At 40.9% G+C, this 24443-nt stretch overlaps 1 protein-coding gene across 1 annotated transcript in view; it reads left to right on the forward strand.

Moving 5' to 3' along the window:
* Nucleotides 1-222: 222 nt before the first annotated feature.
* Nucleotides 223-24443, forward strand: part of TASOR (transcription activation suppressor) — a gene marked incomplete in the record, with an annotated part of 313792 nt that continues 289571 nt past the window's right edge. The window contains 3 exon segments of the mRNA XM_030205431.1: nt 223-662; nt 7722-7867; nt 13073-13165. Coding sequence (XP_030061291.1) covers nt 356-662; nt 7722-7867; nt 13073-13165 — 546 coding nt within the window.

A 24443-nucleotide genomic window follows, 5' to 3' on the forward strand; every position in this document is an offset into this window, starting at 1 on the left:
CCATAATCCAAAGCCATGAGGGAAGAAAAAACCACCTATGCATCTCCCAAGCCCTCAAAGTAATCCAGTTTTGGCGGTTTAAATAGAATGGCGATACTTTACAGTACTTATATTCGTGCGCTCTGCTGTGATTGGTAGGGATGGGCGCGAACCCCGCCTCAAAAATTGTGCGTCATCGAAGTTCTCTTCTGGCTGAAGTAAGCAGCGCGGAGGAGAGAGAGGAGGACGGAGAGAGAAAGACGCACGCAGGCACCAGGCAGTGAGATGGCGGCTTGGAGTTAAGGAAGAAAGAAATAAAGCAATTACAGCGACTACATTTTTTTTTCTTGTTTATTTCTTTTTTTGGCTCGTCGAGATGGCTAGCAGCAATATCAGTCAAGAAAAGGAACAGCCCCAGAAGCAGGACAAGATTAAAAGCGAACATGTAAAAGAGGAAAATGAAGACCAAACGGCGAAACAGCACGGAAAAGCACAATGCAATCAAAATGGCGAACAAACCGAAACTGGGGAACTGCTCCCGACCGACTGCAAAGCTAAGCAGCGCAGAAGCAGCTCTCATGAACTAAATACAGTTGAAAATGATATTGGGTACGGTCAGAAACCCCCGGAAGAAACCCCCAGAAGAAATTATCAGATTCCAAGGAAAAGCAGAGAAAAGAAAGGTTGTTCCTCCTCTCACCTTTAATTTAGACTCCTAAGGCTCGCGTATTAGCTGCTGCATGCCTTCATCCCCACCAAATAGCCAGTACGAATTGGAAAAAAATATAGAATATAACATCGGTCTAGCGCAGCGTTAAAGTAAAGAATTATTCACATCTTCCGAAGCTGACTGGGCTGAAAGTAACGTGATGAGGCGGGGGCGAGTTAGCCATTTTGCGGCAGCTTACGTTAAGAGAAGATGGTTCGCTCCCTCAGGCAGGCTGTTAAACATCCTTTGCTGAATTAGCGCATCTCCATTAAACTGCCTCCACGGCATTACCACGTTAGTCTATATGCTCGGTCAGATTACTTACGTACATCATTTGGAGGTCCCTTTTTCCTGGCCGTCTTAACACTGGGCGGTTGTTTACTTTTGCTGATGATCTGATCTTGATGCAATCTTATTGCTGCGTTTTTTTGTTTATATGGGAAGGTTTTAGGGAATCATTTTTTGAAGTAAACAGCAGTTAGATACAGGGATAATTATAATCCTAAAAATTTCAGCCGTTAAGCAAAAGGGCGCTTTTTTTTTTTGTTTGAAGAAATTAAGGTAGGTTTATTATGAGCTTTGTTTAAAAACAAAAATCCATCTTGCACGGTGAAGGTTGCACGTGGTGGCCAAATCAAGTAAATACTTATTGGATATAATGAACCATGGGAAGGCAGCTTTTCTAATATAAAGATGTATTTATTGTGCTGAGTTACTATTTGTCAAACGTGTATATCACGTGGACTACTTTTAATCCAGACCACCTGTGAAAGTGGTTTCGTTATTCTATAATCTAGACGTGAGTCTAGACCCATTTTATATTCAGTCATTTTGGCATAATACTTTTGTCCAGGGCTGGTATTAACATGGAAGGGCCCCAAAGCCCTCCTTCAGTTTGAAGCAGTTTGGGAATTCCTGGGGACCTTGGACAACTGCTCTGGTTCCCACTCTCTAATGCCCACCCTGATTTCTGCCTTGCAGATTTGGAATAATCTTATAGTGAATGTACAGTATGTTCAGTGGAGGACCTGAATTTGATTCCTGGTCCAGATCTTATCCTTAGACTCCATGGCATTTAAAGCATTAGTTAGGCCATGTTCACAACCCTTGAGGGAGTGATTGCCAGTGGTTAGATTTAGGACCCAACTTTGAAGTGTTTAGGCAGGGATCCTGGTAACTCCCAGCTGAGGGTGCCACTTTACCAGTTTAAGGCCTGCCTATTGGCTGTACTTAGGTTTGATTCCTAAGTTATGCTTTCAGGGGTTACTATGGAGGCAGTGTTCACAGCCCCTGGGGAGATGGAGGCCGACCACCGCCATACTGATATCTAATGGCTTGCTTTATATATGTATTGGGATTTCTTAACCACTTCATGAAGAGATTCAATCAAGGTGGCGCATCTGATACAGATTAACATATAAAAACCTAATTTTGTTAACAGTATAATGACCAAATATACGCATAAATACAATGATATGAAGATGGGGAGGGGGGCAATATATTACAAAAAAAAAAAAAAGTTGACCATGGTTCCAGTGGAGGCCAAACCAAAAGGAGCAGGAAGGAACTAAAGGACCAAAAGTACCAAGTTCTAAATTTCTGTTTCAAAACCTAATTTTGCCACTTCTGATCACATAATTATTTTTCTGAAACCAGTAAGATAAATCTGTATTTTATGATCCTCAAACGGGTGCCATATTTTATGGACGGTAATTTGTATATAATGTGATACGAGAACACATTTAAGAAGTATAAGTGTATTTTAAGGTAGCCCCCCCCCAAAAAAAAATAAAACAAAAAATGTTATCTCCACATCTTTCCCACATTATTATGTTTAATCCTTCAGTAGGTCATTGAGGGTTCTCATTAATTATTCTAATAATGGAATTCTGTCAGTAGGGGGATGTCCACAGCTTTGTTTCCTTTTCTTTGCCATTTGGAGCTTCAGCAATTCCTCATGTCTAACTAGTCATTAATATAAACCAAGATATCCATTTGTGCTTACTGGTATGTAGTGAACTCGAATAAATAAGGAAATCAGATATTTTACAAAGAAGTCTTAAAAAAAGTAAATCTTAACTCTTTTGTAGATAACATCTGTACAAAATGGATGCTTTTTTTTTTTATATATAACCATAGTGGGAGACAAATTTGGGGGAAAATAAAGGAGACCAAATTATAGTAGATACTGGCTTTCTCAAGGGATGAATAGGTGGGGTTCATGTGACTTGTATTGAGGTAGGGGCGTTATTGATTTGTTTTGAGCGTTTGAGATTAGTTGACTTGGGAAAATATGTTCCTCAAGAAGAACTTATTCTTTAGTCTTAATAAATGAAGTTGATATTGCAGACCTTTGAAAGGTACTTCTCTCCCTGTAGTGCTCTATGACTAAAAATGTTCTAATTAAATGTATTAACAAAAAACTGTTTTTATGCAAAAGTATTTTAAAATTAAGTTGCTATTGAATTTCTTCAACACTGGAGGATCCAAGATAAGAAGAAACTTTCTAGCATATAATAAAATATAGGGTTATTGTTTGTATTATAACTAGGCAATGATTGTATTGATGTGTTCTGCTTATTGGATTTCTCTTAAAATGCTTGTAGAACCACAAGATGCTGATAGTGGTGGCTTAATTATGTTTTGCAGCCTAGATGAAATTGCCTAATTTTTACTTGAACATTTGTCTATTATGTGTAAGATATATCACTTCAACTCTTCTTGCTGTAAATGATTCACAGCAATAACATTGGAACACTCTTCTTCCTTTCAAATCCACCCCTGACAGGTTGCTGGGAGGAGCAAGTTAAAGAAATAACTTATGTCCAAGGATTCACTTAGAACCGAAGCTAGTTGGATTTGTAACACATTGGACTGTAAAATGTATCAAGTTTAACTTAAATTTTCATGTAGAAAATTTAAGTGGGTGGTTTTACCTATGTTAGTGTTTCATAAAATGTTAAATGTGGTATTTTGTTTTCAAGCTGTAAATTTGCTATTGTAGTAATCTTGTTTTCGAGTGACCTTTCCATTTTAAAGCCGGTTAAGGAGTAAAACAGTTGTAAGCAAAAGGAACCTATACTTTCACAGCTTAGTTTTTTCCCTCTTTTTTTTCCAAAATGGTGGTTCTTACAGTTTTCTCCTTAATGATTTTTTTTCTCCTCCATTTTGCAAGATTGCTAATTTTTTAAAAACGTTGACAGTTTTCATTTTGCATCTTTTGAGTTTCCAGCTCAGTTGTAACCAGAGCTCAGGTCTGGCATTGTGCCTTAGTTCACAACGACGTGGGGGGTGGTTTCCCTATTTTTAATCAAGTTATTGACATGACCAGTCCTTGGACAAAGATTATGGACTTAGAACTCGTTCGAGAGACCTTTGGTTGTGAGACCTTGAATCTGGCTAGTAAATGTCACCATTGTGCAGTGACCAAGTCCTTTTCACCCCTATAGAAGCTGTGAATGTATCCTCTAACTCTGACCAATCTAAGGAATGAAATATCCAAGTTTGAAAATCTGATGTGTGTCCTTCCATATGACACTGTACAGCATGGCACCAAGTCACAGATTTGGCTTAAACTAATTTGATTTTTCCATGTTTTGAGTTAACAGTGAGATGTGTCAGATTTCACAGAACTCATTGAAATTTCATGGGCTGCATGTAACAATACTCCCCTTTTTGTACTCTTCCCCCCCCCCCACACACACACATTGCAGTGGTCTTAATTTTTTAAGTGGAGACCACTTTTAATCCAAGTTCCCATATGAGGCCTTGGCACTGATTTGTTGTGTCAAATTGACACAACACTGTCAATCACATCTACCCCACATGCTTATTAAAAAAAAAAAATTCATTGGATGTATCCTTGAGGAGGTCAGCATTTCCAAATGTATTCTTTTTGTCTGTTGAGGAAGTGCCTTTGTCTTCAAGCATGTGGCCTTCCATCCACTTTCTCTTTCCGCTGTGAGTTTGGGTAGAGAGGCAGAGCATAGCAGAAAAAGAAAAACCAGAATGATGTTCAGGAGGACTCCAGGGGCTGCACCTTGAACACTGTCCTATTGTGTCTTAGCCAACTATGGCTTGAAGATTCAAACATTTTCTATGTAGACGTGTAGATTGGGCAGCAAAATAGGTAGTGAACCTCGCACAAGAGCTAACTGTTTTTGCAACATAAGTAGTCAACCTTCTCACACGAGCCAATTGTTTTATTTAAGTATTGTATTTCCTGTGCATGAATACAAAACTTCATACATTCCACAATGCTGGCTAACGAAAAATAGTGAGCAGGAAGCTCACCTTACCTTCATACATTTTTCATACATATGTAGAATAAAACATGTGGTGAGCTGTTTCCATTAAGGAAGAGGATGGGGTTTCATATACTGCTTTTCTGTGGCTACAAAGTGGTTTACATATTATATACAGGTAGTTGTTTTGGACCTGGGGAAACAGGGTTAAGTGACTTGCGCAGAGTCACAGCAGCTGCAGTGGTTCTTGGGCCACTGCATTAACCATTAGGCTACTCCTAATGTGGGGAATAGAAGAATGCATATGCCAGCCTTGCAGTAAATGAGTTTGACTCTGGTTTACAGAATGTGGTGTATTTTGAAGGTAATGTAGACTGGGGTGAAAGGAAAAGCGACAAATCTATTTTTCCCCCCATTTTATATAGCTTCCCAAATACTGTGAACAGCATGTGGCTTTTCCAATGGAGTAGCAACTGGTTAGAAGCTGAAATTCCAAACCCCAACGAAGTTCCTTTTGAGTTTGAGCAAGTTTCACTTTCTTTGCTGGAGGTGCAAGATTAGTTTGTAAGCCCTCTTGGCACAGAGAAATACTATTCTTGATTGTAGCTTGCCTTGTGAAATGGCATGAACTTAATAATTAAAAAAAATCTCTTGTTATTCCAATTTGTCATTTTGAGGATGGGAAGTGGAGAGAAAAAGGAAATGGAGATGGAAAAGTAGTATCCATCCTCTCTTCCTTTCCTGCCCCCTAGCAGCAGTATGTACAATAGTTCTACAAGTTAATTTGCTTAAAATCAACTTCCTATGAATTTATATGTATCCCACATCCCTTTAATACTGCCAACAGCTCTAATTTACGGAATATATGCGACGAGCTTTCATGAAATACTTCATGTATCTGGTCCAGTAACTCAAGATAATTTGAACTTGGGTTCTAGAGGACGCGAAGTTAAGAGCTCTGCAATTTCTTAAAATAGAAAAGTGATTTTTCAAGTGAATATGCCTTGTAGCTGTTTTTATGGTTTTTGAAAAACAAAACCATTTTATTTTGTTGCTATAGATTGTGGAATATTTTCATTTTAGTAATTAGAGGAATACTAATCGAGTAGAAATTATTAATAATTTTGAATATACAGACCGTGCTTTTTAGCAGGGCAATAGAAGAGGCAGGTGAGAGAGGCAGCAGTCTAGGGTGCAGAGCCCCTAAGGGTTAGAAAATGGCTGAGGCAAGTCAAGTCTGGGCAAATAAGTAAATAAAAATTTACAAAGATACAAATAAGTAAATAACCAGGAAGAGTGCGACTGCCCTGGATGCTAAAATAAGTCTTAAAACACTATTATGATGGGGAGTATACTATATTTGGTAATTTGATAAGTTTTTTTTTTAATGTACAGTGTGTGCTTTGGATATAGCTGTTTTTTTGCGCCTTTTAAAATATTTTTTTGAGGTGGAGCTCTGTAGTCCCTTCTCCCTGCAGTGCTGCTGCTTCCTTGCGCTTTTTTTTTTTGGTCTATACACTACGGCTAGGATATGGTCCAGTAAGCCTTCTCTGCTCAGTCACTTCAGTGGCTGTTCTTGGATTGAAGACTATCCACCAAAACTACTCGTACTTCCACAACCTCATAATAGGCCCTAGATCCAGCCTCTGGACACAACTGTTGAGCTCTGAATGCAGCAGTGACTTCAGAATGTTATGAGTATGGGTAGCTGTAGTGGTTTCTCCATGGAGCTGCAACAGCTTCTGAGGGACCCAGACCCACTATGGCAGCAGAGAGTTCAGTTGGGTAGGTTGTAGGTACCATTTGTTGGGCAGCCTGCCATTTGAAGTTTTCCGTCTCCTAAGCATAGTGTTTGCAAGTTCCTAAAAGCTTACACCTAGGCCTGAGCATGTCGTATATAGGCTTCTGTCTTAAGTGGCTTAGCAGCCTGATGTTTAGACCAGTAGGCTGAGAAACTGGGAAGTCCAGCTCAAATTCCAATGTAGCTCCTTGTGATTTTGGGCAAGTCATTTAACCTTCCATTGCCTCATGTCCAAACTCAGATTGTGAACCCTCCAGGGACAGAAAATACCTATTTACTTGAATGTATACCACTTTAATAGCTTTAAGCCTTTTAGGCAGTATAAAATAATAATAATACGACTATGGTGAAATGCTATGGAAATAGACAAAGATACAGTATCCTGATTGAGATAGTGGTAACATGAGCTGAAAGGGATATACACAGAAAATAATAGGCTTTGTGGAATGAGGATGTTTTCCTCATATCCCCCCCCCCCCCCCCCCCTAGTTTCAGACCTCTTTGTTAATTAAAAATGTGTTTGGTAATTGAACTTGTGTTGTTAATTTGAAGGTCAATGTAAATTAATTTTGTGTGCACTTGATTTTAAGGTGCTTAAACAAATTGAATGTGGCCATACTCTTCAACATAAGGTGTGAAAAGTTGTTAAATCTCATTTGGCCAATATTTTGTAACATACGTCTTCCTCCACAGTACAGGGGGAGTATTTTATTACTTTTATGCAAACAAAAGAATTTAACAGTTGTAGACAGAAAGTATAGGATCATTTTCAACTGTTTTACATACTACACAATTTAACATGTATAGTCAGTTTTTGTACTTTACAAAACTTAAAATTTGTACGCGTCAGTAACTTAATAAATACTATAAATTAAAAAATGAAATTTTCATTACCTAGTCTTGACATTTTTTAGATGGTTTTAGATTATGGCTACCTGCAGCTGTTAGTAATTTTTTTTTTGTTTTGTTTTTTATTTTGTTGTTGTAGACCTTTGTCAGCCAATAACTTCGGGTTCTCGAGAGTTTGAAGAAGTTTTGAAAATTCTTCGTTCGTCGTATTTGGAACCGAATTCAGTGACTAATTTTACTTACAAAAAAGCCTGCTTGGTTCATAGTGAGCTCTTGGAAAAGGAGGTTAGTGTACATGACTTTATTAAGGTCAAGTTTGAAATTCTATACTACGTGCAGAGACTTTGTTTTCAGTCTGCCATGCATGGGCACATTATACTGGGAAAAGGCAGCTCATGGCTACATTTGGAAGGAAAAAAACAATTGGTTTCAAAATATGTGAAGATTGCATTGGAAAGGACCTAGATACACCATCCTCTTCTAGAAGGTGGCATTCCATTTTTTTTTTTAAATAGCAACAGAAGTGTTTTTCCTATAGCTGAAACAAGCATTAAAGCTGTGCTTGTAGGTTTATAGAAGCTTCTTATCGAGCCTGGTCATTGCATCTTGCAGTATGAGATAAGCCAAGAAGCTACCCATTTTTTTTTTTTTTTTTTACAGCTTAGCTGTGTAATGATAGGCAGTATACCAAATAAATTAAACCTTGAACCTTTATAAGAATATAAAGTGTCATACTGAGTTGGACCACTAGTCCATTGAACTAAATTTCAAACACTGGACGGTCTAGGTCACTTGTGCACGCCTTTTTAAATCACTACTAGCGTAGGCCACATTCTTTGGCAACAAACTCATAGGCTGTGATTCAAATGAAAGTTCTTAATGCGATTTTTATAATTGACATTTTCAAGAGACTTGTCCGTACAATAGTAAACAATACTAAATCTTACCACTATATCAGTGACAAAAAAGTGAGGTAATGCGCTTTAACTATTTCTGTATAACACAATTCAGTTCTTCCCGTAAAAGCTACAAATTTATGGAGTGTCCCTAGTCCTAATACTATTTTAAATAGCTATTTCCTATTAACTTGCTCCACGCTACTCTTGACTTTCTAGAATTCTGTCTGATCCCTTCTTTATTTTTTATTTTTTTTTAATGGCTGAAGAGTCCTAACCTATTCAGCCTTGTATCTTAGGAGAGATGTTCCATTCCTTTTATCATTTTTGTTGCCATTTTCTATGCTTTCTGTGGTTGTGAGATGAGAATGGCACATGATGCTCAAGGCATAGTTACACCAGGCATCAATACAGATGCATCATGGTTCTCAGTCTTGTTTCCTGTGCCTTCCAGAATATGGCAGATACTAATGATTAGTAGCAAGTCTGAAATTTTGCTTTGGAATTCCTCCAGACTTCTGGTACAAGTACCATCAGATCCTGCTGATTTGCTATTATTTTTGGACTGTCATCTTGCAGTAATACTCTTGTTTCACAGCGATGTGCACCCGTTTCTCTGAATTGCCTTGAAGTTTTAATGTGGCTATCTCCCTAACATCATCTTCTATAAAGATCAAATCACAGAATTTTAGTTTATCAATTTAGACCCTTGCCCTTTCTGAGGACCTTTTTTTTTTTTTAGTGGTCATCTAGTAGTCATATGTACTTGAGAAAAAAATTTGTATTTTGCTTCTGTGGCTCACTTTAAATTTTCTTTACCTTCTTTAGGTCTACAGTTACTAAGGAGCAATAAAATGCTTTTACTGCACACACATGTACTGTGGGATTCACTACTCTGTGGTACCTCGGTAATACAGTTAGTGACTCCCCATAGTAAGTTTTACTTTTTGTGTGTTGCTATAGTTAAGAACATCATACATTCCTTGCAATTGCAGTGCAAAAATAGCAGGCCCCAGGCTCTCCTTTCATGTTAACCATGGCCCTTGGTATCTGGTTCTCAAGGGGTATATAGAGAAGGGAATCTTGTTCTTTCATTATTCCGATGTCTGGCTGTCCGGTCAGTTTGCAGATGTTGAATACTTCAGTTGACTTAAAAACTTGTGAAGTACTAAATTGCATTTCAAGCCTCTGGAATATGGGGGAGGCTGTTCATATCTGAAGACAAAAATGTCTTTATGGTCTTAGATATTGTGATTATGGCCCTATTCTGGGTGTTCAGATCTCAAGTTTGTGTCCACCTTGAGCATAGTCGAGTCTTAGGCTACCTTTCTGCTTGCTTGAATGCAGTGCCTTGAGTACAGACTAAAATGTGTCTTGTCCATTTTGCACCCCATTGTGTGATCTCCCATTTGCCCAGTATCATAAGGCAACTTTATCTTCGGGGTAGCTAGAATTCTGAGCATATAGCTTTTCATAGTTGTCTTCTGCATGAAATGGATCTAGGGTTGGCTTCATGGTTATTTTTGTACTATACACAAGTCCTTTAGATTGGCAGGGGAACTATGGTGTGGGCAACAAATGGGACAGTGGTTCTAATGGAGAAACGGGTCCAGATAATAGGTAAGGCTCAGAACCATGTAGCACTTCCAGTCCTGATCTTTAGGAGAAGGCAGTTCAGATGGCAGTGGACACTGCAAAACCACTTGCAAATAGCCCTTAGGTACTTAGATTTAGCCTGGGACAGTTTCTTCTATGGGAGCTGGTTATACAGACGGGGTTTGGGTTGTGGGTTTTTTTTTTTTTTTTAACCCAACACTTCAGGGCTCTGAAGTGTAAGGAATTGAAAGGCAGGCTTTGCCCTACTGCGAGTAGGGTGAAATACCTTTTAAATGGACCTCAGATCAGCCTAGTAAATTCAGTTGAAAAAGAACATCGTGACCTGGAGTTTGGATATCCTGATAAAACTATATCAGCATGGAGTTTTCTGCACGTGTTTTTTTATTTGGAGCCTGAACATTGCCTGGTTTGATCTATGAAGGGGTAAACAGGACTGGCATTTCACTCTTTTCCCCACTTATCAAGTCAGAGGATTCTTCCTAGAAAGATCAATTTTGTTCTTTTTCTGGACAGGCTTAGTTTCTGAGAAAATCGGTTTGGTATAGTGAAGGGCTTATGCCTTTGTCACAAAGGGGGACTGTACAGCTGAGCCTCGTTAAGTTTGTAGCCTTAAATTTCAGTTTACAGAGAAGTTACTTTCCCTTTGAGGGATTTATTTCATCTCAGTCTTCTCTGGAGGAAGGACATTACCCACATCTCAGAGGGCAGTTCTACCTTCCCATAAAGGACCTAATCATAGAAATACCTGAATGGGATACTTTCCTTTAGTCAAGTCAAATAGGCAAGGCCTCTTTGTGGGAAGCTGCCTCTTCTTGGTGGCCTCGGTTAATTTTAAAGCAAAGGATATCTGCCTAATATTATTCCCCTTCTAATGGTAGTGTGAGTGGTCTTGCTTTTTGAGTCAGTCAAGCTTTTTTATTTCTGATAGTGACCGGCCGTGGCCAGAGTAGAGACTATCACATTTAAGTCCATTTTAGGTCATCTTTGAGATATATTGATGCTCATTTCCTTCTGAATAGATCTTTGATCTTTTGATGTGCTCCAAGACACTGTGGTCTATATGGCATGTATTTCATGAGGAGTCAAGGAGATGACCATTTCAGTCTTTATAGCAATAATTTTGTAGATCCAAGTCCCAGACAAATGGCAAGCCCACTTGGCATGCAAGAGTCCTCTGCCTTTTTAAAGGATTATGGCAGGGCATAACACCTCAGCCTGGGTGTACAGGCCCATGAGAGTAAAATACTCTTATTTTTTTTTTGTCTGTACTGGCAGGAGGACACTTCATTTTGTATTTATATGCCATTGTATCCACAGATCTATATGGCTTATCAAAATACATAAAAAATAAACTCTGACAAGCATAATCTTCACTCATCTAAACTTGCAGGGCAAAAGGAAAATAGTAAGGTGACTAAACTACCAGTTGATTTGCCAGTCCATCTAAGCAACTTACTTGACTATCAAAATAGAATCACATAGATTCCCACAAGGTAGACAATATTAAACACCTGTCTCTAAATTCAATCAGTTTAGGCATTCATCATAAAAAATATAATAATTTTGAGGAAAACTAAGATTGGCAGCAATAGTAGGGTTTCATGCCTGCTGCTTCTCCCACAGATATGGACCGCATGCCTGCCCCCAGCTTATCACCAATGAAGCTTACAGGAAGTAGTACAGGGCTAAGCTGGCCTGTACTCAATAGCTTTTACCTTTCTATGAATAAGGCAGGCTCGTTCCCAAACAGATCTGTTGCTACAAACCTCTATAACTTCATCTGGAATGCTCCTTGAGAAGACATGGGTTGTTGGAACTCTAGCAGAGTGAGTGTGATGAATGGAAGTTCAGGAGAATGTTAAAGGAATGAAAATAAGTTGTGGAGAGGCAGAAATATTTTGAGAGAGAAAAGGGTTGTTGGAAATGAGAGATGAGTCTATTGAAACCAGCAGGAGTTTTAAGAGAACAGCCACTGTACAGATAAGTAGATGAGATGGATAAATCAAAGAGGCATAAGGCACAAGTGAACAAAAGTTTTTATTTATTTACTCTGTTTACTTTATCACTTTAAAATTATTGCTTCAACAGCCTTGTTGACCTATTTTAGGCAAAACTAAACTTTGTGAGGGATATTTACACATCTCCATGTTTCTACCTTTTGGATGTGATGTTGGGCTACTTAAAACTCTGCATGCTCTTCCAGAGGTCAAGGGCATTACTTTCCCTGCGTATCCAGTATTTGTTGGTCTGATGACAAAACCTTTTAAAAATGATGGTAAAAGAAGACTATATTGTCTATCCAGTCTGCCCATCCATACTAAGTTCATAGAATCCCTTATTCTCCTTTAGACATTGTCTGTGCTTGTCCCATGGTTTCTTGAATTCGCATGCAGTCCTTGTTGCCACCATCTTGACTTAGGGTACTGGTTGTGGAATAGTCTCCATCTGTAAAGAAAGTTTCATAGGTTATTTATGAAAATATCCATTTTCACCTTCATCCTATGCAACCTTGTTTCAGAGCTTTCTTTAGTTGAAGAACCCACCTCCTGTGCACTTATTCCAGAGAGGTATTTAAATAGCTCTCATCTCCCTTCTCCCAACTTTCTTTCAAAGTATACGTTTTAAGATTTTTTAAATCTGTTCCTGTATACTTTGAAGACTGAGTATTTTAGCCACTGTCTGGACCAGTGGTATCCTGTTTATGCTGTAGTAGACTCTACCTTCAAAAAGATAAAGTAATGAGGTCTAAGCTAAGAGACCACACAGGCAGATTTGTCCTAACTTCAGCTAGACTCTCTTCCAGATAACCTTTTAGAAACCAACCAGCATGAAGCAACTCTTCCATGAGATTTAGTTACTGTCTTAGAATATTACCCCTGTATATATTGTATAAACAGGAAAAAAGTACTATTTGAAGGTTATGTACTTTTTCTTCCTCCTCCTCCTCTCCCCCCCCCCCCCCCCCCCACTCCCATAGTTCACTGAGAAACGCAGAGAATTAAAATGTGATGGTCGCACTGAAAAGGAGCTTACTGAATCGTATGCATTTTTGATGGTGGAGCGGGCTCAGGTAAGAATAAATTACCCACCTCCAAGTGATTGAGGGCTGATATCTTCTAAGTATTGTTGAGAAACTGATTTGCGTTTTAACAAAAAGGAGAGTTCAGGGTGTTGTTACAATGATCTAAGTACTTCTTCCACATTTTGTCCTGGTTCTATGAACCTTCATTTATAGCTGCCTAAGGATATTACTTCTATTTTCTTTTCTTACACCCTAAAAATGGCTAGTTATGGTCATTTTAGTGACAAATCGTAGCCAGGGGCCATGCATCAGGTTTCTTTCTTGAATTGTGCTACTAAAGTCTGAATTGGTTGTTGGATGTCACCCTAAACAAGGGGTTCTCAACCCAGGCCTTGACACATCTAGCCAGTCAGGTTTTTAGGATGATATGCAAATCTCATGATCATTCAGTGTAAGTATCCTGGAAACATGATTGGGACACACCTAAACAAGGACTGGATTGAGAATTACTGCCTTTCTGGAAGGAAGAGGAATTTTAAGTATAAAATTCCCCAATTACTGTATATAATATTTCACTTTCTCCTGGGACATGCAGTATACTTGGCTCTCACAGGAAGGTGATATGTCATTTGATGGAGCATGTAAATAAAGCTTAGTTCAGAGCTTCTATCACATCTTAAAGTGCATGTGCACAAATCTCTGTGCTACTGTTGTATAGGGCCACCTCAGTTTCCTTTATGCCACAGCCCGTACAACTCTCACACCTACCATACACCTATCCCTTCTGGGCTGGCTTAGTGATAGAAGCCACTGCTTGCCCTGGGATTGGTAACTTGGAATGTTGCTACTATTGGGGTTTGTGCCAGGTACTTGTGACCTGGATTGGCCACTGTTGGAAACAGGGTACTGGGCTAGATGGACCATTGGTCTGGCCCAGTATGTCTAGTCCTTTTTTTTTTTTTTTTTTTTTTTTTTCCCTTCCCCCAAAACACTTTATTTTGAAATGCAATAAAAATTAAAAATACACTCTATAAATTAGAATAGTCCTACAACTCCCACCCCAGGACAGCAGTGGCATCAAATGGCTAAAGATTGCTACTTAAGAAAAATCTCCTTACGAACAGGCTGGAGGAGGAATGGCTCTAATTTCATAAAGTAGTCAAACCCCATAAAAATTAGCCAAGCGTTCACTTGGCAACACTGTCATCTTAGACATTTGAAAAGTAAAATCCAGTTTCTGTAGAACTTGATATGGAAGACATAAGGCTTCTCTCATTCCTGCGCTAAAGCCAATTTACTAGCTGTAAAGCGTGATATTGCCAGCTTATGGTGCTCCACCTTGATTTCCACAGGTTTTAAAATGAAGCAAGCAAGATTCTGCTCTTTGCAGATATGGCTTATTCAGTATACTTTTCAAAATGTCCAATGATGTTGAACCAAAGGGCAGGTCCACCAGACATGGAAAAAAAGGTTCCTCGGTCCCCGCAATTCCTCCAACAAGTTGTTGGCCATGGGGGAACATGTTCAGAAGCTACTAACTGTATCTTAAATCCTGATATGACAATGTCAATAAATCTATGTAAGCCACAATGAGCCTGCAAATAGGTGGGGGAATGTGGGATACAAATGCAATAAAATAAATAATGCCATTGGTAAAATATCTTAAAACCATTCTCAATTGCCATTTATTTATTTTATCACATTTGTATCCCACCTTTTCCCACTGATTGCAGGCTCAAAGTGGCTTACAATAATAATACTGTAGTAAGTTACAATGCAAGAAATACAGTTTTTCAAAATTGAGCAGAATAGAAATAACAGTTGAACAGCGATGGGTATTGAAGTAGGATATAATTAACAATTGATGTAGTAAATAAGAAAATAGTAAGGTGTAGTTAGTCCATTGGATCATATAATAGTAAGGGAATCATTCTGATTTAAGGTCTTTATCTACCATCATTTACTTGATTAGCAAAGGCCCCCCTGCGCATTCAGCTATTGCAACACTAATCAGTCATTCCACTGTGAACACCTTTTATATATCTATTTGACTGACTGTATATTTGTCCTTTAGATTGTAAGCTTTGAGCAGGGACTGTCCTTCTATGTTAAATTGTACAGCGCTGCGTAACCCTAGTAGCGCTTTAGAAATGTCAAGTAGTAGTAGTAGTAGCACGCCACTCTTTATTTAGCGTACCCATAGCATGATTACTCCTTCCACACACTTCCTAAAATTTTGTCTACAAACATAAGTCAAATTTATATTGAGAAAATCACTTAAAGGTCTAGTGTAGATCTACCATATTTTTTCACATTTGGGACCAATTTCTATAAATGTTTTTGTTTTTCTGGCGCTAATTCTATAAACGGTGCTGAAAGTTAGGCGCCATTTATAGAATATACTTAGTGCCAGGAATGGTGCTTAAGTTTAGATGCAAGGATTTACACCAAGTAAACTCTAGTGTAAATCTTTGCATCTAAATTGGGATGGATAAACCTTATTCTGTAACAGCACGCAATTTGTAGAAACGCCCATGATCAACCCATGGCTGCATGTAAAATTTGGGCGCTGATCCCTATGGTTGAAAATGCACTAATTTCAATTAATGCCAATAACACCCAATTATTGGTGCTAATTGGCTCATTCAATTAAATTGCACAGTCAAATTGGGTATGTGCCCAAATTTGTGCATGCAGTTTTAAGCGTCATTTATAGACTTTCGGGGATTCCCAATGGGGGGAAATTCTATATATGCTAGACCTAATCAAACTGTCATCAAGAAATGCAAGCCCAGAAACCAGAGGCTTCCTACTTCTCCACCTACCCAGCTGCAGAAACGTACACTACACAACCATACACACGGCTGGATTTAGCTACCTGGGCTCAAAATGGCGGAACTCAATACCTAAAGCCCTAAGAAGCATCACTAGCTATCTCTGGTTTATAAAAGACCTGAAAACCTACCTTAAAAAAAAAATTCTATAAACACAGACTACAGATGCTCCCTAATACTTTGTAGCTGAAAAACACTAACATAGTAGATGACAGCAGAAAAAGACCTGCATAGTCCATCCAGTCTGCCCAACAAGATAACTCGTATGTGCTACTTTTTGTGTATACCCTACTTTGATTTGTACCTGTGCTCTTCAGGGCACAGACCGTATAAGTCTGCCCAGCACTATCCCCGCCTACCAACCACCAGCCCCGTCACTGGCTCTGGCACAGACCGTATAAGTCTGCCCAGCACTATCCTTGCCTCCCACCACCAGCTCTGGCACAGACCATATAAGTCTGGCCAGGACTATCCCCGTCTCCCACCACCGGCTCTGGCACAGACCGTATAAGTCTGCCCAGCACTATCCCTGCCTCCCAACCACCAGCCCCGCCTCCCACCACCGGCTCTGCCATACGATCTCGACTAAGCTCCTGAGGATCTATTCCTTCTGCACAGGATTCCTTTATGCTTATCCCACGCATGTTTGAATTCTGTTACCGTTTTCATTTCCACCACCTCCCGCGGGAGGGCATTCCAAGCATCCACTACTCTCTCCGTTAAAAAATACTTCTGACATTTTTCTTGAGTCTGCCCCCCTTCAATCTCATTTCATGTCCTCTCGTTCTACCGCCTTTGCATCTCCGGAAAAGGTTAGTTTGTGGATTAATACCTTTCAAATATTTGAACGTCTTTATCATAACACCCCTGTTTCTCCTTTCCTCCAGAGTATACATGTTTAGTTCAGCAAGTCTCTCCTCATACGTCTTGTAACGCAAATCCCATACCATTCTCGTAGCTTTTCTTTGCACCGCTTCAATTCTTTTTACATCCTTAGCAAGATGATTATTTATTTATTTTATTTGTTACATTTGTACCCCGCGCTTTTCCCACTCATGGCAAGCTCAATGCGGCTTACATGGGGCAAAGGAGGGTTAAGTGACTTGCCCAGAGTCACAAGAAGCTGCCTGTGCCTGAAGTGGGAATTGAACTCAGTTCCTCAGTTCCCCAGGACCAAAGTCCACCACCCTAACCACTAGGCCACATTCAAATGTAAAGTTGTTAAACACTTTGCACCAAAACCTGTTTTTGGATTATAGTGGGATACAAGAATGTATAAATAAAATATGGAGATGAAAAAAAACACACTTAGCGCTAAGTTTATAGAATATGCTTATGGCCGTCCCTGCGACTAACATTTAGGCATGGTCATTTACACCAACTGAAACCTGGTGCAAGTGATCATGCATAATTTAGGTGCAGATCGGGCATATTCTATAGGAATATTTTTAGGAACCTCCATGGCCACATCCCCTTTTGAGATCTATCCTTTAGAATTTATATGCACCAGTTTACGGAATATGTTTAGAAAGTTGCACATGTAAAATCTAACTAGTGCCACTAATTGCTTGGTAATCATTGGTGCTGACTGACTTGTTAATCAAGTTGTGCACACTGTTAAATTTGCATGCACAACTTTAGTTGCCATATATAGAATAACCCCCCCCCCCCAATAATGTGCACATGCATATAATGTGCACAACTTTTGAGTTTATGTAAAAATAAATGGGTATAACGTGCCCATGCATGTGCTATACCCATTTATTTTTCTAACACATGCTAATTGCCAAACTAATTTGTTTTTAAGGGCTTTTCTTTTTAGGTTCTTACAGGCATTATTGCACACAACCTGCAAAAAGCCTTAAAAACAAATGCACTAACTCTGCGATTGGTACATCTTAGTGAAAATACATCGGTATAGTATGTGGGGGGGGGGGGGGGGGGGTGTACATACACTTTAGGTGCGTGAAAATAAGGCAAACTATACATAACTAGGATGTACACTATCAATTCTGACTTGTGTATTTTAGTGTATTAAGTCCCCTCCCAAAAGTTTTCTCAACAGATATCTTTTTAAATACTCCCTTTGAAATTAGCTTCCAAGTTGAAGTACATGCTGCTTATTAAGCAAAAACTGTTCCAATATCGTAGATTTTACCTCTTTTATATTGGGTGGGGTGGGAATACAGCATTTAATTTTTGAAAGGGCGACTGATAAAATGAGAGAAAAAAAAAAAAGCTTAAAAAGAAACAGAAGTTTAAATCGGGCATGGTCAGTGTTTATAAATCCTTAACACAATTATAAAGTTTTGGAGAACAAAATAAATTTCGGGAAACTATTTTGTTCAGAACATAGAGGGAAGAAAACTGTAGCAAATAAACTATTTTAACAAATGAACCTCAACAGCTACAGATGGTTTACAATCACTAGTTTCTAATGGAGCTTCAAAAAAATAAAAATAAAAAAGCAACAGCAGGAAACAACTCCTGAACCAGGAGAAAAAAAACTGCTGTTAACAATAAAAGTGAACACTTCCATTACTACAAAAATTGCCAGTTTCTTTACAGTCAGTGTTCATATATAGCCAAAAAAAAGTCGATCAAAAAACCCAAACCTGTGGCTAGGGAAAAAATATCATTTAGTTGTTAAACGGAATACGGAATTTCTCTCTAAAAGGCAACCCCAACGTTCTAATGAAACCTCACCGGAAACTTGAAGGGGGTGAGATATCCGGTTTGCCACAGACTGTGTGCCCCGCCCTCGCATCACAATGTGATGACGTCGAGGGTGGGCCGACGCGCCTCAAGCATGATGTGCCAACGGCCCCGTCCATCTTGCTGTCGCTCCCTCCTTCACTCGCCCCCCTCCGTCTGCCCCTCACATTGCCTCTCACCTCAGAGTGAAGGCGCTACAGCAGGCAACAGGTGATTGTTTCCCTTCGGCCCTCCCTCCTTCCCTCCCTGTGTCCTGCCCTCGCAGAATTTACTCGGACAAGGGCGGGACAGGGAGGGAAGGAGGGAGACCCGAGGGGAAACGATCACCTGTTGCCTCTGCTGCAGCGCCTTCACACGGAGGTGAAAGGCACTGTGAGGGGCCGCCTCCACCGTCGCTGCACCTCCCACCCCGCCCCCTCCGAGTCCAACCGACTACTACACTAAAAAAGGTACAGCATGTTCACAGCTCCTCCCACCACAAACAGGTGAGCCTATTTAGTTCCCTGTAAGCAAAGAAGCCAATTTGGTTGGTCACTATTTCCACTGTCCCGCACAGCCGTCATTGCTATACACTCAACATAAAGCAACCAAATGTATGAGCTGCTGCATCCAGGTTGTCATTCTTTATTATTGCTCCATCTATAACAACTGTGAAGCTGTTTCATTTGCACCCCCTTCCAAGCCCACAGCCACTTCCTCACAGTTCGCCATCGGCCCCCCCCCCCCCCCCCCAAACACACACACACACACACACTCACTCACTCTCTAGCACACACAAAACAAAAAACCTACTGGTAGCCACCAAACACACGACCTAAAGGATCCCTCACTTTCAACCCATCACCACAGGAACGCAGCCCCCCCCTTCAAAATTCCCTCGCCACTCCCTCACAGTTCACCATCCCACACCTCTCCCCCTAACATTCTCACTCACACACACCATCACACCCTCCCAACTAGCCTACCCCGCCCACCCCTCCCTTTCCCACACCTCAAACAACATTCTGACAACAAAAAAACAATATCTATCACACACACAAAAACACTTCACTATTGCCAACAAGCCACAACACGACCTGAAGGCAGTAGGCCACCACAAGCAGGTGGCGGCCGACCACAAGGCCCTGGAGAACACCTGGAAACTTATGCACAAAGTGGTGAGTTGCAGCGGAGTGGGAGAGGGGAGGGAGGATGGCCTGCAAATCGGACGACAGGAAAGGGGGCCGTGGAACTTGGAGGGGAGAGAGGGTGGCGTAGGACTCGGAGGGGGGGGGGGGACAATCTTGCTAGCGCCCGTTTCATTTCATACAGAAACTGGCCTTTTTACTAGTGTCCTGATAAAATATAGTCCGGGTCTCCTCAGATTGTAAATCCTCAACAAGGGTCCCTTGTTCCGCAATCTTCAACCCGTGGTCAAACTTCCGCCTGTATTATGGGACCTCAATGTTGTCCTTACCCAGCTGATGAAGCCCCTGGTTTCCTGTCCTCTGAAGTATTTGACCTGGAAGGTCTGGTTTTTGGTGGTAGTTACTTCAGCTTGTGAGGTTAGTGAGTTTCAGGCCCTTGTAGTGGGATCCACCTTACTCAAAATTTCATCACAGTAGAATATTTCTCTGCACCCACCCTAAGTTTCTTCGTAAGATAGTTTCAGGAGTTCCATCTTAACTAGTCAGTTGTCCTGCCACAATTTGGGTTTCTGCTAGGTACTTGTGACCTACCTTGGCCACTGTTTGGAAAACAGGATACTGGGCTAGATTGGCTATTGGTTTGACCCAATATGGCTACTGTTCTTAGTTCTTATGTACATTAGGGGCATATCAATGCAGAGCTATGGTAGCATCTGTGGTCTGCTTGAAGTCTGCTTCTAAAGATGACATCCACTGGGCTACAGTGTGTTCTTCAGTCAATATGTTAACATCTTGTCAGAGAGGGGGGCCTTGATGTAACAGTAGGGTTAGTTTTGAGGAGTTTCTTAAGGATACAGAATTCACTACCATCATACTAGGGCCCTGTTATCTTTATTTGCTTGTTACCTTCACTTAAAATACAAAACACAAAAGGCTCATTGCCAATAAAAGCAAGTTGTTGCCTTAATTTTTCTTTTGCTAAAAGCATCATGTTGGCTATGGAATTACAGCTATGAGAGAGAAATATTGCTTATCCTCAGTGAAGAAAAGTTACCTCCTTAAAGCAGATGTTCTCTGCAGACAACCAAGGGGGATGTAGGCATACTGATGTCATTGATAGAGCCTTGTGTGTTGGAGCTCTCCTCTGCCATTACATTCAAGTCACTGGTGTTACCCGCAATTCACTTTTTTCTACAGCCACTTCTAGACAAAGGGCTTCCTTTAGACTTGCCTTCAGCTCCCTGATTTTTCACAAAATGTCTTGCGGTAGTTGCTGCTGCTGTCTGTGGAAAGGACACCTCATACCTCAATAGCTGGTGAATCTCTCGGCTCCATCACAACCAGCTGCTGTGCATACTGTAAAGTTCAGTGTTACCATGCTACAAACCATGGGATGTCTTGCCAACAAAGAGAAATCTAAGCTTACCCCCCCTCCCCCATGCAGCTACTACACCTGATTGGGACCCACGTTAACACTAGAGTAGCAAGGGCATATCTCCTGGAGGGCAGAATACTTAGCCGTCATATGAGTTGCTTTTCTGGCCAGAAGTTGAAGGGTATCCGCTCGTGATTTTCTCCAACTATTGGGCCCATCCGTTCATATTCTGCAAGCCAGACTACACATCTTTCCACTTCAGTGGCATTTCAAGTTGCATTGCAATCAGCGAGAGTTCCAATAGCATTATCAGCCACTTTGCACTGATGGATCCATCACCTAAATCTGGTAAAGGGCTTTTTGTTTCAGACACCTATACCAGACAACCTTGACTACAGACGCTTTCACGCAAGACTGGGGTGCCCATGTCCTCCATTGTTGCACTCGGGCCTCTGGAATATTCACAAACACAAACTATACATAAATATTCTCAATCTCTTCACAGTTCTAACACTTTTGCGTTACATTCAAGCTCAGTTTCTCAAACAGACAATCAAGTTACCATGTTGTACATAAGAAAAGTGGTTCCAGTTCTTAGTTTCTGCTGGGAAGCTCCAAGTGTGGAGACTTGTCCAAACTGCATCTCGCTCTCCAAACTGATCATCAGCAGAATTAGATATCAACCTATCTGAGCTGCAAGGTAGATCCACATAAATGGACTCTGGACTAGAGAGCTGCATGGGAGTGGGGATCCCCACAGGTCCTGTGGAATTGTAGTTATGGGGGGAGAGGGTGGAATTCAAGAAAGAAGAATCCGAAAGTAATAAAAGAGCAAAATGCAGGAAATGGCTTCCAGTTTCAGCAGCTGCATGTTTGTGCAAGTGCCTCATCCAGCCCTGGGCAGGAAGATTGTGCTCATTCTCAGTCACTTGGCACCTACAGCTTTCCTCCCTGTTCCTAAGAGAAACATAGTAGAATTGGAAAAGGTACAGCGAAGGGCGACGAAAATGATAGTGGGGATGGGACGACTTTCCTATGAAGAGAGGCTGAGAAGGCTAGGGCTTTTCAGCTTGGAGAAGAGACGGCTGAGGGGAGATATGATAGAAGTGTATAAAATAATGAGTGGAATGGATCGGGTGGATGTGAAGCGACTGTTCACGCTATCCAAAAATACTAGGACTAGAGGGCATGAGTTGAAGCTACAGTGTGGTAAATTTAAAACGAATCGGAGAAAATTTTTCTTCACCCAACGTGTAATTAGACTCTGGAATTCATTGCCGGAGAACGTGGTACGGGCGGTTAGCTTGACGGAGTTTAAAAAGGGGTTAGATAGATTCCTAAAGGACAAGTCCATAGACCGCTATTAAATGGACTGGAAAAATTCCTCATTTTTAGGTACAACTTGTCTGGAATGTTTTTACGTTTGGGGAGCGTGCCAGGTGCCCTTGACCTGGATTGGCCACTGTCGGTGACAGGATGCTGGGCTAGATGGACCTTTGGTCTTTCCCAGTATGGCACTACTTATGTACTTATGTACTTATGTGTCAGAAAAATGTGCAGTGTAGCAGCTTCTGCTCTCTCCATCCAAGCCCATGCAGATTTCAATGCCTTTGCTATATCTTGGAGTTGGGGACCTTCTGTACATAATCCTATTGGTTTTCTTCCCTCTGCCAAACACTACACATGCAGAAGTTTTCTTGCATGTTTTAGTTGGTACCTTACTTTATCACCTGCAAACTATAAAAGACTAGTAAAAAAGCCCCGTTTCTGATGCAAATGAAACGGGGGCTAGCAAGGTTTTCTTCTGTGTGCATATGGGAGTGTGTGTGTCCCTGCCCTCTGCCCTCTCTCCCTTCCCCTCTCGGAGTCCAGTCCTTCAGTGTTAAGTTTCCTGCTGTGCTGTGCTTGTGTTACAGAGATAGTGAGGGCTTCTGCCCTCTCTCCCCTCCCCCCTCTGAGTCCTTCACTGTTACAGAGAGAGCGATTTGATTTCGTGCTTTGCTGTGTTTTCCTTCACTGTTTGTGTTACAGAGAGAGCGAGGGCGGGGCAGACACTCATGGGGAAACCGGATATCTCTCCGCCTTCACACTTCCGGCTGGAGGCTTCATTTAGAACGTTGGTGGTGCCTTTTATATAGAGAGATTTGTTGTGGACTTTGCAGCTTTTTTTTTTTTTCACTTTAAATATTTGTATTAATGAAGCAACTTGCAACATTCAAGACAGTACAGATAATGCCAAGTTGACCTAAAATATTGGACATCCATATAATATAACAGAAAAGAACAAAACAACAACCCAGTCACCCTTATGGTGAAAATTGAACTATCAACTCCCAATCACTATAAACAAGGGTCTACACCCTCAGCTCTGTCCTACCCCCTTAAATTTGTTCAAGCATATAATTGCCTCACTTCCCCCTCTAGCCCTCCTCTTTCGTTCCTCCCCCTTCCCCAACTATCACCTGTTCCTATCAAAGTTTGATTGTCCCCACCCATTCTTGTAGTTGAGACCATCCTCTCTTGCGCCGTAGCTCCCCATCTCTACGGTATGCCGTTAAGCGTTCCATAGCTATGAGTTGTTCTAATTTTGCTTTCCAATCCCCCAGGGAAGGAGGGCCAGTAATTCGCCACTTCCGAGCTATCAGGCATTTTGCTGCCGCCGGACCCCAACGTAACATTTTGCTCCGTTCCCAGGAGTCACTGTCATTATACATCCCCAGCAAGCACACCTGTGGACTGCACACCATGGGATCTCCAAACATTCTTACCAATGCTTTCATCAGTGCCTCCCAAAACGGTATCAACCGGGGGCAGGACCACCAAATGTGCATAAATGAGCCCTTGTCTTTACCACATCTCCAGCACCGGTCAGAAGCATTAGGGTACATACCCCTAATTCTCTCAGGAGTGTAATACCACCTCGATAGCACCTTGTATGCATTCTCTTGCACTAGAGCGCACGTGGAGGCCTTTTGAACCTCCCCACATATCCTCTCCCATTCCTGATCATTGAAGCAGCAATTTAAGTCTGATTCCCATGCTCCCTTGAAGCGAAAGGGGGCAGGGTCACTGCCTCTCATAAATTTGTATATCACCGAGATGGATCTAGGCACCCTCCGTAATATACCCCATAAATTCTCCAAGCTCTCCTTATCCTGAGGGCTGCCCCCCCTCCATCCCATCGCTCCTATAAAATACTTAATCTGTAAGTAAGAAAAACGATCTCCTTCAGGGAGTCCATATTGTAATCTCAATTCCTCAAAGCTCTTAATCTG

This window comes from Microcaecilia unicolor, chromosome 6, assembly GCF_901765095.1.
Source record: "Microcaecilia unicolor chromosome 6, aMicUni1.1, whole genome shotgun sequence".
In the NCBI taxonomy this organism is placed as follows: domain Eukaryota; kingdom Metazoa; phylum Chordata; class Amphibia; order Gymnophiona; family Siphonopidae; genus Microcaecilia; species Microcaecilia unicolor.